Raw genomic sequence first — 13558 nt, 5'->3', positions numbered from 1 at the left:
GTGCTTGAACTCCATGTTTTAACCTTGGTTTGGCTCAAAAGAGATCAATGGTTTAGACCTAGAAAATGTTTTCTGCCACGCATTTCACTTCTACTGAACTTGGTTCAATTATTTCTCTCCTTTGAACCTCAAAATGTTCAAAATTCGGGTTGCAGATTTCTGTGGGGAATTTCAGGTTCAGAAGAAGCTGAACAGATTTTAAAGACACTAGGAATGGCTGACTGTTCTTGCAATTTACTTTGATACTCTGCTGTGATATAGCAAGGCTTAGAGATGCACAGTAATTCTAGTAAATGCGCAGAATTAAAAAAAATCACAAAGTGTAAAAGAGTAAGAGAGATTTATTTTTAATATCAATAACTTCATTTACACAAACTAAGTTGACCATTAATCTTTTCTTTATTTAAATAAATTCACATTTATGCACAAACCCACGTAAAATAAGCTAGCAACTGTCACAAGAAAACTGTATTAAAAACCCCAACAAACTAGTTAATTTGCTTCCATGCTAAAAATCACACTAAAGAGGCATTTGATATAAATGTCCAAAGTTAATTCATGTCCAGTAGACTATGACAAAAGGACTTCCAACTTTGTAAAAACTAACAAAAGCCACACAGGAAAAAAATCACTGAAAGCCATGTTTTCTCACAAGATTTTAAGCAATCTGTAATGTCAAACTCACTTAACACTGATTTGAAGCTTTGGCTTATGCTCAAAAAATGCATCCTTTTTGAAAGTAGCCAGATTCTTTTCCATCTTGTTTATTGATAAAGCTGTGCTCATGTCAGTCTGGTTAACCAAGTAGTGCAACATGCAGACTGACACCGGCTCACTAGACAAGAAGGCAGTGTCACACGTGTGCTGCTCTTTTCTTTTTCTCATTTAAAAATGTTGAAAGGATGCAAGAAAACATGCTGAATCAAAGCTGAGAGATGACTGGCTCGTAGTGATTAAGCAGATATAATGCAGTTGGTGGAGTTAGGTCCTGGAGCGAAGCATGACAAAATCTGACAAAGTGAAGCACCTACTCATCCTGCATGTGAGATAACAGGGTTTGTGCTAGCAGCTCTGAAATGCAGACTGAAGGCATGGGCTTGCTCACCTATGGCACATCTTAAGCCAGCTGTTGGTTTTGTGTTCTTTCACTTAAGGCTGTAACTGAACTTATGCTCATAAATATACCTTGCCTTATTTTTGAGGGAAAGATAGCGGAGGCAAAAATATTAGAGGTTCCCTCCGCTTCTTCTGTAATTAACTTACTTACACTGTCAAGTCTTACCAAACCACAGAGACCGAGCAATGGAACATATTTTAAACTGAAGCTTTTCCAGCTACAATGATCATCTTAAAACGGCAGCTGTAATCAGTTCAGTTTCTATATGAATCACTGGCTGTCTCTTCCTGTCCTTTACTCTGCTGACCCATGGGTGGAGGGCAATACCAGACTGTACCAGTGAAGAAGAAAAAACTTTCTGTGACAGTGATTTTATTTCCTTTAGAAAGCGGATCGTGTACAGAGACTCCTGAGCAAAGGACACCTGGTATGGCTGGCAGGCAGCTGGTATATGGGACTAGTGCTGGCAGTAGAAATCTTTGCCCAGCTCTAGGTCCATCTGTCTGATGTGGCACTGAAAGGGGAGTTAGAAACCAACAGATGGAAAACCGTAAACTAAAAGAAATAAGAAACAGAGACTGGGAGATTGTTGGAGGAAAGTTACGTGAAAATGAAAGCTATTTTGGTCACCTAACAATGATAAGTCAATGACTTATGTCTGGTTTCTATGGTGTACAAAGTACCTGATGATAAAATGGCCCATTGAAAATACAAATAGAGAGAGGAAACATTTCTCCAGCACAAGGCCAGGGAGGCAATTTTCCAAAGCTGACAAAACCTTGTTGCACAAGTTGGGTGGCAAGGGAGGCCTAAAACTCACGGGCTAGGCAAGTCTCTGAAGAGAGGCATGCGAGGCTCAGGAGGGCCTGCGGTTTAACACTGAAGCTCTTCTTCGCTCTCAGGGAGTCGGGTACCAGCAAGAGAGCTCTGAGCACTGGCATGGGCTGTAGAGCTGAGGACTTCTTCAAAACTGCCCCCTGTGTGGCTTGTCCCACCAACCTTGGTCTGAAACATGGCAAACAAAGAGAACAGCAAGTTCCTCTGCTCACACTGTAGCAAGTCCCATTTGCATTCCACCCCGTGGCTGTGGAGGGCTGGGAACTGCTCATAGCAGGCAGAGAACACGAGGCTGGGATTTTCTTAGAACAAAAGTATAAAATCACTCAAATAAAGCAACCCCTTTCCTCCCCCAGTTTCTAAACTTCCAGGCTGCCAGAGACATTTATCATACACTTATAGGAACCAAGTCCTAAGCAGATTCCAGGCAGGATCCTAGATCCTAACAGAAAACTTAGTGTGGTTCTTTACACGAGTAGCTCACACTGGTTCCACCATTTTTTTTCCAGTTCTACACAGGCTGGATAGGAGATGGGTATTGGAATAAACTGGCTCATTTGCTAAGCAAAGTGGCCCACCCACTAGCAATGGTAACACAGCTGCTGTCAAAATACATAAACCAGGCTGGGAGTTTGGACAGTAGGAGGAGTATAGAAACCGAAGAACAAACCCAGCAGCTTGTCTCCCTTTAGGTACTTGTAGCTACCCAGGTACTGGTACATAGAACTGCCCACAGCATTTTAATGTGGGGAGGGGGGAGGAAGAGATACCAAATTACATAAATGAAACATAAGACACACATGCTGACGGGTCATCTACTTTCAAAATGGTTCAGTTTGTGAATTTGTAAATCTAAGTATTAAAAATAAACCCCAATATGACTAAGTCTCTGAAACAGAGTTCCCCTAACAAAGACAGAGCTTTATCGAAAGATTTGGAAATGGTCAAGACTAAGTAACAAACAGACAAAGCTGTTTAGACTGGGTCATCTTGGTAAGAAAATGTTCTTTTGTAGTTTGGCTTGCTGATACACCCACTCAAAGTTGATTTAAGCCTGAAAATAGGGCTAAATTTTTTACTCCATCCTAGAACTGCAGCAGGACTTAAAGACAAGCTGGTGCTTTTCCAGCCTGTCAGCCACTGAATGCTTAGGAGGATTATTTTAATTAAATGTGCTTTGTGTTCCAAGTTTCCAAAGGGTTAATCCTATGTAAGCTTTTGTTTCATCAGCTAGCACAGGAGCTTGCCTAGCGTGAAAGTTCTTATTAGAATAAGGTAGTACTAGGCTTTATACATGCTTTGACAGTTTGGGTCACTGTTATTAAAAGTTCCCATCACAAGAGGTAAAAAGCTGTATTCAATCTGGTGGGCTTTGCTGACTTTCAGAAAGTATGGGTCCATCGCTGAGTTTTGCACACAGCAATACAAAATGGATACAAAAAGACACTTAAATGCTGGTAGGCCCAGACCTGCAGTGAAAAGGCAGGCACTGCCTAGTAAAGCTACTATTAAGTTTTCAGGGCAGAATTCTACTTTTATTTGCCAATTACAATTCTCAAAAGAACATTGATTCAGACTGATCAGAGTGATTGTGAAAGTAGAATATTTCTGCACCCTTTCAAATGACTCGCTTAAGGTACATCTGAATATGGACACCTCAACATCAGAAACATTAATGCAGTTTCATTTTCTATCTGCTTTTCTGCCTACTTTTCCATCCGAAAACAAGAATGATGTAAGTCACTTTATTGAATGCCTCTGGCCAATACCTCAGTGCTTACACAAACATTTGATTCATCAGACTTCTAATTTTCAAAAAAGTTGAAGAGAATGAGGCACCCAGGTCCTGTCAATTTCCAGGGAAAGCTAAACTAATACATACTCCTAAGAAAGCTGCAACCAAAAGTCCAAACATCAAGGGCAAATAAAATCTAACTTGAAATTTGACTTCTAGATGCATGAAGTCTGAACATCAGTTTTGGCTGACTGCAGAGCATTGCGGGACCACTGAAGATCTGTAGCTAGTAAGAGGCGCACGAGGAAGAGGTAAGGCTACTGCTGTTCTTTTTCAGAAGGCCCTCTGGGAAGTTCTCCATTTTTTCAGACCAGAACAGGATCCTAGAATTGAAGGGACAACCTATGATTTCTCCCCTCACCCCTGGTCTTCCTAATCTTGCAAACCTTGGAACAGAGGCAGGGAAAAGGGAGAACAGTGCTGAGACACTCCCAGTTGTCGACAGCCTACACTGCTGACACCCTAGGTCTACGACTCCAGCTTCCTTTCTCCATTTGCACAAAGAAATGAAATCAAGAAAGAGAATACAGAAAGAAAATATTTCAGAAAATGTCAGTGGGTTTGCCAATAAAAATCAACAATGAACGTTTCACGGGGTGTGGAAGACCACTTTAGACTTAAGACTTTGTCTTGTCCTGCTTTCTTAAAGACTCCTTAAAGGATGATCTAAGAGCATTCTGAATAAAATAGGCTAAGAGCTGGCATGACAAATAGTCTCCTCTAAAAGAACACCTCTGCTTAATCACCAAAATAAGATCAGGCTCCTCAAGCAGCTCACTGTGAGAAGAAACGGTCTTCAGAGCTCTGCAGTTTAAATTGACTTTTCCAGTTTCTGAATGACACACTGAGGCGACTGGAAACAGACACCCCTCCCTTGATGCATAAAGGACATCACTCGCAATTGTCCTTTACCCCTCAAAACAAGGCAAAAGGCTTTAAGCTGTCCCTCTCAGGTTGGCCTAAGTGCAAGAGGAATGGATTTGCAGAGTCTAGAGTTGTCTAGAAGCAAACTTGGGAGCTAGAAGTACTACTGAAAGTCCTGAGAGTAGGCTTAGTGACTAAATGGGTACAAAAAGACTTCTCCAGCTGGTGAAGGTGGGGTGTGTGCATGTGTGTGTGTGTGCGGGGAAATCAGTTTCAGACCTCGGGTATTCCAATGAGCTGCATTCCTTAACCAGGTGGGTAGATAAGCAAGTGATAAACCTGAATGCAGCAGACAAGAATTCAGACCTTCCAAGCTGATGCACCTCATTGCATGAACAATTTCTCCTACGGTGAGGTTGAATATAAAAAGCATTTGTGGCTAAGGGGAAAAGAACGAATAGGAAAGTGTATACGGGCACGGAGCTGGGGCTCTGGAGGTCCGTGTTCTGTTCTAGCTCCTTGAGAGGCTCCTAGTCTTCCCTGGAATGCTGCCTCCCACCTGTGAAACTGAGATGATGTTTCCTTCCCTGACACAGTGTAATGGAGCTGACATTAGCCTACACTATTCATGACAAAGTTGTCAGAACAGCCTATCACTAAATAAATGTGGATACTCAAAAATTGGAAAATGAGAGTAACTCTGCATTCTTTAATGGACATGCTTATTTAGAAACATAAAAATACATCAGGCTCTGCTGCTTTTGTCAGACCGACTGGAAAATCTTACATGCTGTAAAATTTCACAGTGGAAAAGACAGACATTCCCTGTGCACCTGCTGCTTCAGTTCTAGCTGTAATTTGTATTTTCCGTAACAAGGAATGTCCTTCTGTCCCAGGGGGAAGGCCATTTTCTTGCCTTTTTAATGGTTTACAAGTTGAAATGCCCTTTGACATTAATCTAGTGTTTTCAGTTCCCCCTAAAATGAGGGGTGATCAGTTTGGCCCTCATCTACTGACAGACTGCACTTGGAATATGTTGGAATCTTTCTATTGCAGCAAAGTAAAATACCATTTTATGAGCACACTTGACTATCTGATGAATAAAAACCAGTAGGAGACAAACCCTCTTGTTGCCCCCTTGAATGTGCCTCACCACGCAGCAAAGCTCGCTGTGAATTTGCCATGCTCTGTCCTGCTAAATAAGAGCCTTAAGAAGGGCTATCAGTGGTAACTGGTAACTGCCATTGGATATTCCGGTCCCACAGCAAAATGTCAATACAGTTTTTTGACATTTTAAATCCAGGCAAAACACTGAAATTTGAGAGGAAACACCCCTGCACTAAAGAAAGTTAAGTTCAGCACTAGGCACCACACAGGTAGTGTGAATCACACCAGTTACGTGACAGCTGCCACCAGCTGAACAAGGGGCACTTGGTAAGTACATCTCTAGTGTTGAAAGGAGCATAGCTCAGGGAGGAAACGTCACTCTGCAGCCCCACGGCTCCACCTGCCTGGCAGGGCGCAGCACAAAGCTCCTGAGGCCACACTGCTTTCAAAATCTAACCTTGCATCTGCACGTGGCTCTGCCTTGCACAGCTTGATCAACCGTGGTCACACCTTAGGAGATGTCTCTGCTTTCCGTTTTAGTATGGCCATATTTTTGGCATTTCTGAGACCACTTTTACTTTGGCAGGCAACAGAAATAATTTCTTAGTAACAAAGTACGGAAAGACTATTTCATTGCACATTGCCTTCATTTTCCATTAGTGCTCTTGCAGTTCCTTGAAATTTTCAATGGAACAGAAAATTCAATTGGTCTTCTGTACAAATGATAGGGGCAACTAAACTCACATTTCAACACGCCCAGCCACGTAACTCTGCCTCTAAACTTTACCTTAAGGGTTGTGACAGTGGTCTCAACCTTCTCCTCAAACGATTTGAAAGTTGGAGAATTCCTAGGAGAAAAAGAAAGTTGAAGGAAGGAAGAAGAGTCAGTTGCAAACATAATGGGGTAACTCCACAATTCCATCACCTTACCAGACAACAGTGCTAGGACAGAACGAAGGCTGGCTGGCAGTACAGGGCTATAGGCTGCTAGACTTGTGCTCTGCCAGTGAAATGCAGTTAGGGTAACAGGATGAGTATTTTTTAGCTACAAATTTGCAAAAGCAGAACCTGTCTGCCTAGTAACTCAAACCACACAGTGACTGGCCTGCCTACCCTCCGATACATTTACCGTCCTCTCAGAATGCTGGCTGTAGTGCTGCATTTCTATGGTCCTATCAATTTTTGTTGTTGCTGTAAAGAAATTTTTTTCAACTGATGAGCAAATTAATGATCTACCTAAGTAAAAAGATAACCTTTTAATGTTCTGAGCTAGGATGAAGGAGATTAGAACTACATAGAAAGTGGGTTCCAATGTCTTTGAGGAATCCTGACACCCCCCCCCTCCATGATTTTGTGACTGCAGGTGTATCCTGCTGCTTTCAAAACCAAAGGCATTGGAGAGACCGTGTTCCTAGGGTGCCCCTCTGACAAAGCTAAGCTTTTCTCTGCCTTGCACTCCCTGTAGAGCAGAACACAACACTGTTTTTGAGAAAACTGTGAGGCAAACACATCTTGAAAGAATTAAAAAAAAAAAGGCAAGAGCTGTGATTTTTCCTTCTTAAAGCAAATCACATACTTGGTTTGCTGACTTGCCTAACAACCTTGTTCGTTCTTTCTTTCTACAAAATTTGAAACATAGCTTCTCTCTAATTTTAACTGCATTTTTTTTACATTTCATCTTGCAAACAGAACATACTGACCACAACTAATACCTGCCATGTAGTATTATGAATATAACGCATATGCTGTTTTTTAAAGAGTATGGCTCCCCACAGAGATCTGTACCCAAGTTGCCCCTCAGTTGCTTAGATGGAAGGCTCTTCTCCCATTTTCACAGCAGCTTCCCCATTACTGATAATCCCTGTTCCACGTAGGAAGACATGCTAGAAATAGGCAAGCTGGAGTGCGTACAAAAGCTTGTCTCCTCCTGCAACAGTTCAGCCGGTGTGAAGGACTTGGGCAAATCTGCAGTGGGTAAAGGAGACCGTTTTCTGTTCCTTGCTTGACAACTGAGAGATCAATTTTAGCATACTTTCCACTTCATTACTAGCAAAGACTCTGCAGCTCAGAAACTTGTGGAGCAGGGTTCCTCTTGTACTTTCTTCACCATAAGAAGCAAAGCGGTGACAGGAACCCTGTAAGCCCAGTGCAGTTAAATAAAGCAGTTACTTAATCGAGTGTTTAGTTCTTCAGCTTTTTTTTCACCTATTGTGGTATATCCAGAAAGAGACTATAAAAACTACTACCACTGAAAGTGCAGTGGTAACTCCTAACAACATGGCCAACAGGATGAACTAAACCCACTACATCCATTTGTTCCTACATGAAATAAAACGACAGTGATGACTAACCATAACGGAAGGTACCCTCACAGTGGAACAAATGAGGCAGAACCACTTTACTCTGGCAGGTGTCCATACCTCTGTGTCACCCACAGGGAAAGGCAAACACATGCAGGAGCCTGCGCTTCATTGTGCAAAGTGATAAAGTCAATGGCTGCTAAAACTTTAGTGTTCGTTCTAGTTCATCCTCTTTACATATTCTGGGAACTTACCAGGAGATGATGATGGACTCTATTTCCGCAAGCACATTTATATCATATCCCTCATCAGGCTAAGTTAAACTGATCCTAATTTAAGGAAAGGGCAAACAGAAGCCAATTGGAAAAATAATGCAGAATTACTTTTGGTTTCTATTAAATAGGTGACAAACTTTACATAGGGCAAGAAGGGTCAAAAGGAGAGAGAAATTGAGTTTTATGACTTACATTTAACCCACAGGTGACACACTGGTGAATGCTTGCCTTAAACTAGCCTCTTGCTGAAGCTGAATGAATTAGCATCCATCATACAGTTGGGAGATTTGTTTTCTCCACATGCTTGGCAGGGAGTGGTGATATTCATGTATTTAGAGAACACAGGGGTAAAAAGAAAGCTGGATCCCAATTTCATTGAAAACAGTTGGAGCTTTACTTGAACAGACATCAATATTTGGCTGCAGTCAAGTAAAGCATGATTATAGCCATTAAAATATGAAAGCACTCATATAAAATCCCTCCATAGGAGCGTGATCCAAAGCCTGCTGGAGTGGAAAGCATCTCTGACGTTAATGGGCTTTGGATGATGTTCCAGAGACAGCAAAACAACTGAATTTCAGATTCAGTAATACAAACCTGATATCAGCTACCTAAATACATCTCAGAACTGCTTTGTTCACCCAAAGGCTTGTACAAGAGATTAAACAGTTAAAAGAAGAAATAAAAAAAAAAAACAGATGGGCCATCCTGCAGCGCTTATCTACATAAGTAACCTTAATTGATTAAAGTGGGACTATTCATCAAACTAAAAACTGCAGGATCAGGATCAAAGTATACAAATCACCCCTCATTACACTGTTGAACATTACCATAGCAAATAGAATATGGTAGCATATTACCTCATTGCAGGCATGCTTATGGAATGGCGAATAGAGTAACTGTGGGATGAAAACAAAAGACAAGGGGAAAAAGGTGTAAAATCAAGTTTGCCACATGATTATAACATATAATTTTAATTCTTTTAACTGAACTTTAAAAATATACACACATATTTTCTAGAGTGCTAGTACTCTTCCTCACCTGATGGCAACAGCTTGTCAGACTCACCTGTGAGTTGCAGCTCACTTTCAGCACTGAAGACCTTACCACCACATTCTCATGTCAACTGATCAGCAATTTAATAGGGCTCAAAAAAGCGATGCAAAACAGTTCCTGGCAATATCCATTTAAATGACACAGACTCCTGCTAACTCCAGACACACACAACATGTGACAGAGGAACAGAGAGCTACTCCTCCATATGCCGCAGTGCCAGCCGATAAGCTCTGTGTTGGGCGAGTGCAGTATGCTTCGGGTTTTGAACATGAACAGCTGGTTCAAGGCAGCAGGCAATTGCCTTTGTTGCATGTACAGCATATACAATCCAAATAGCCAGTGCCCACCCCCAGTCTGAACAGGCTCCTGCACAACAGGCTATCTAAACAAGAGGTTTCTTCAACCAGAGAGCAGCTGCTGGCCCCATCTTTCTAGGACGTTCTCCTCCTTCACACCTCAACACCACCAAGGGTAGAAAGCTGTTTTCCACAGCTCTCGTCCAGCTCTCCTTGCAACACTTCCCTCCTCAGACTTCCAAGATATTGGAAGGCTGGCAAGTGGGGGATGGAGCCTCTGCATCAGTCAAAGATCCCCAAAGCGTCTTGCACACCTTCAGCCCTGCCGATGATTGCCCTCTCTCACCACCTGACTTCGACCAGCCACATTCTCCCACCTGAAAGCCAATTCTGCCATCATAGCATCACCTGCTCCCTGTGGCCGGGAAGCACCAAGCCTGTTCTGAATATGAATCTTTATCTGAAGTGTAGGAACTGTCCATAAGTACATTTAGATCTGAACATTCTAAGTAAATTGTGCACTGCAAGAGTACATAGTGTTTCAAAAATTCATGCATGGCTACTTTCAGTGTTGACTGACAGCTGCAGCCTGGTCTGATTGAGAACAGCAAGAGCTTTACTTTAAGGGACACCAACATTTGGCTGCAATCAAGCAAAGCATGATTATAGCATTAAAAAAATGAAAGCTCTCATATAAACAGCACGTGTTTGTTCTAAACTCTACAAATTCAGAGCAGCACTGTCTCTGTATAAACACAATAATTTTTTTTTCCAGATTAAAGATTCAGAAATGGGGGCAGAGACGGAGAAAGGAGCTATTTGGCAAGCAGGTGGGACATACAGATCTTACACAAACTGTTTGCTGTTGTGTATATTTTAAGGCTTCTGCTATGCTCAGATAGACAAGAACTGACACCAGACAATGCAAATATTTCACGTTCAGTTTTTCACATCATTTTGAAGACATACAAAAGATTAGCCCAAACATTTCACAAGTGCAGCAAATCTTCAACAATCCTAATAACATTAAACAAGCACGCTTGCCATTTTAGTCTTGTAAAGCATGACAAATAGGCAAAAATAAGAGTTTGAAAGTATTTCAGCATAGGCCACTCCTAATAGCAAAACATTCCAAACACAAAGGTTTAGGTAAGACTACATTGTGCCATATTAAATTTGCACAGCTGAGAGAGAGCATCTGAATACTAAGTGCATATTTTGAGTTCTTCTTTTAATTTCTCTACAGAGGTAAGGATGCAAGTTATAAGAATGGTGACAACATCGCTTACTAGAAGCCTAAAACATTAAGCTTTTTTAAAGACATAAAGGTCTGTGATGGTGATCAGTGCAGAGGCAGAGAACAGTGACCCTTCATAACAAAGGTCACTAAATATTCCATTTTGGTTTCATGTCAGAGTGAGATAGGAAGGTTAATCTACACCCCATTTTGACGTTTTCTCCATGAAGGAAGAGTACATATTGGGATCACTTAGCGGAACAGAAAAATTGTTCTTGAGCTGTCTTGTGCACTGACGATGCTACAAGGCCAGCAGGACTGCAGAGGATTCAGGGCTGTTCAACCCTCCTGCTGGGTAAACTGATGTAAAGCCAGACCAATTACAGACTCTTTGAACACACATAAAATTGTTTTATAATTCATCATATACTGAAGTGCTTTACAGCATCAATAAATTCAAGCTCTAAACATAAAGAATCCCTTTAATCATATTAAGAACTTAAGCCTACTATTTGAAATTTCCCCAGGACTGAAGAATTTTAAAGAGTCACTGGGCACACTTCATGATGAATATGTTTCTGCTTTATTGAAGAAGAGGTAATTAGAATCACAGAATGGTTTGGGTTGGAAGGGACCTTAAAGAACATCTAGTTCCAGCCCCCCAATCTTCATAAAACTCTGCTGGCTGAATAGATTTTTTCTGAGTTATTTGTCATCTATGACCCAACCTCTGACAGAAAAAGATAGTTGAGAGAATGGGATTACATATAAATAGGTCTTTCCAAGAGCAACATCTTTTGAATGTGTTCCTTATTTGAATTTGAGGCTAAGCTACTCAAGAGCAAGGCAAACACTTAGTCCAGTCCTTTCCTCATCATACTCACCATGGTGTAAAAATGAGGAATTGCAGTTTTAGTAGCATATGTTTTATTCCTATATAATGATGCTGAAAGGAAAGAGGTTACTACACTACATTCCATAAAACAAATCCTGTCAAATACAGAGACAGTATTCAATGAGAGTAATGCATCTTACCCAATTGAATGCGATCTGTGGCAGATGCACAAGGAAAGAAAAGCAGAAGTTGAAAATATTATGAAAATGTAAAAAAAAAATATACATACATATCTGTAGCATGTCAAACCGCCTGAGGAGAAAAATAAAATCATTTGCATTTGAATCTTGATGCTAGAATTCATACTGGAACATGGATCAGTTGAGATTCCTTTAGAGCAAAAATTTTCACACATTCCTTTGCTACTTCTTCTGTGTGCAATGAAGTACAGAAGTTTTGTCTGCTACACTTCACATTCTCTTCATTAGCTCAGATTTAAACAATGCTAACTGGTTTTCTTCCCAAAATCCTACCTTAATCTCATTGAAAAGAAAGTATAGGCGAACTGGAATTGTACATGTACATCAGCAGCATGTGGCTTTTTTTCCCTTCTGGATTTCTTAATCATCTCTTTTGAGAAGGGTATGGAAGAAAAAGGGGGATTTTAATTCCTAAAATGACATTTCTAAAATACTTGTTCCTTGTTGAAAATACTTGAAACACTTTGACACTGTCTTCTAGCTTACAAGAAACTAATTAAGGCAGCAGAACTGGGAGAAGCACACTGATACACAATATTCAAAGGCTGTCATTAAGGTTGCCGAAGTCGAGAAATGATGAGGCAGACAGTCTGTCCTTCATCTGTGTGTTATTGATGTAGTCTTTAATTACAGACCACTTCAAGGGAACACTGCCCTCATGCAGCAAGCCAGATAGATGGTGTACACTTAATGAACACCTCTTCAATACTTATTTTTCACATCCTTTTTCAATGTGTGGTGTTATGCATTATTTACTGTACTATATTCATACCTTGCTCCAAAGAAATGCATTGATTTCTTCAGGGTTATTTACAGGATTTATCATCATGCATATTGGTGCTTCTCAAACATCCATGGATTTATCTTCACAACACATTTCTTAGACCAGCTTAAGTAATACTGTTGCTGTAAGTACCCCCCTTTTACTACCTGCTGACTCCCAGTAAGGGCCACTCTCTTCACCGTGCCAACACAGACACTCGGTAATGTAAGGAAACCTGTGTTACTGCAGAGCTCGAAAAACCAGCACAAATGAAGGGGTGAGCATCAGCAGAAATGAGAGCAAACTGCTTCAGCCATCAGCAAAAGAAATGCTTATGAAATTACATTCTGAAGCAAGATAGTATTAATATTTCCTTTAAAGTGATATCAGAGACACAGAGGTTTAAGAACGGTAGTTTTGGGTATGACAGCTACAGTATTTCAAAGAATTCAGCTACCAATGAGTTCAGCAACAGTTTTAAGCACTCAGAACCTAGATCACAGAAATCCTGGACATGCACGTGCAAAAATGCCACCACCACCACAACAAAAAAACCAAAAAAGCACAACAAAGGCACAGCAAAAATCAACTCCCACAGCACTAAAGCGAATTAATTAAACCTGAGCCACCTCCAACAGATAGTGACCTAACCTGCTTCTTTAAACTTCCAATGAGACATTTCACAGCCTGGAGAAGTAACTTGTGCCCCTGTTCAGCTACATTTGTGAACCACTAGCCTAGCACTTTCAAGGCCCTCAGCTGCAAAGCAAGACGGTCCCCATCTCTGCTTTTGATTTTTTTCCACCTGTCAATAAA

At 41.0% G+C, this 13558-nt stretch overlaps 1 protein-coding gene across 2 annotated transcripts in view; it reads right to left on the bottom strand.

The window, feature by feature from the left end:
- Positions 1-380: 380 nt before the first annotated feature.
- TPD52L1 (TPD52 like 1) overlaps positions 381-13558 on the bottom strand; it is a 57691-nt gene continuing 44513 nt past the window's right edge. The window contains exons 5-8 of one of the 2 annotated variants that reach the window (XM_037391899.1): positions 11920-11934; positions 9156-9194; positions 6508-6568; positions 381-2122 (exon numbers count right to left, since the gene is read on the bottom strand). In XM_037391899.1, the coding sequence (XP_037247796.1) occupies positions 1991-2122; positions 6508-6568; positions 9156-9194; positions 11920-11934 (247 nt within the window). In that variant the 3' untranslated portion in view covers positions 381-1990. The remainder of the gene's footprint in view (positions 2123-6507; positions 6569-9155; positions 9195-11919; positions 11935-13558) is intronic. The other variant, XM_037391900.1, reaches the window with a different exon arrangement.

Source organism: Falco rusticolus, chromosome 6 (assembly GCF_015220075.1).
Source record: "Falco rusticolus isolate bFalRus1 chromosome 6, bFalRus1.pri, whole genome shotgun sequence".
In the NCBI taxonomy this organism is placed as follows: Eukaryota; Metazoa; Chordata; class Aves; order Falconiformes; family Falconidae; genus Falco; species Falco rusticolus.
This window is presented reverse-complemented; position numbering and strand designations above follow the sequence as displayed.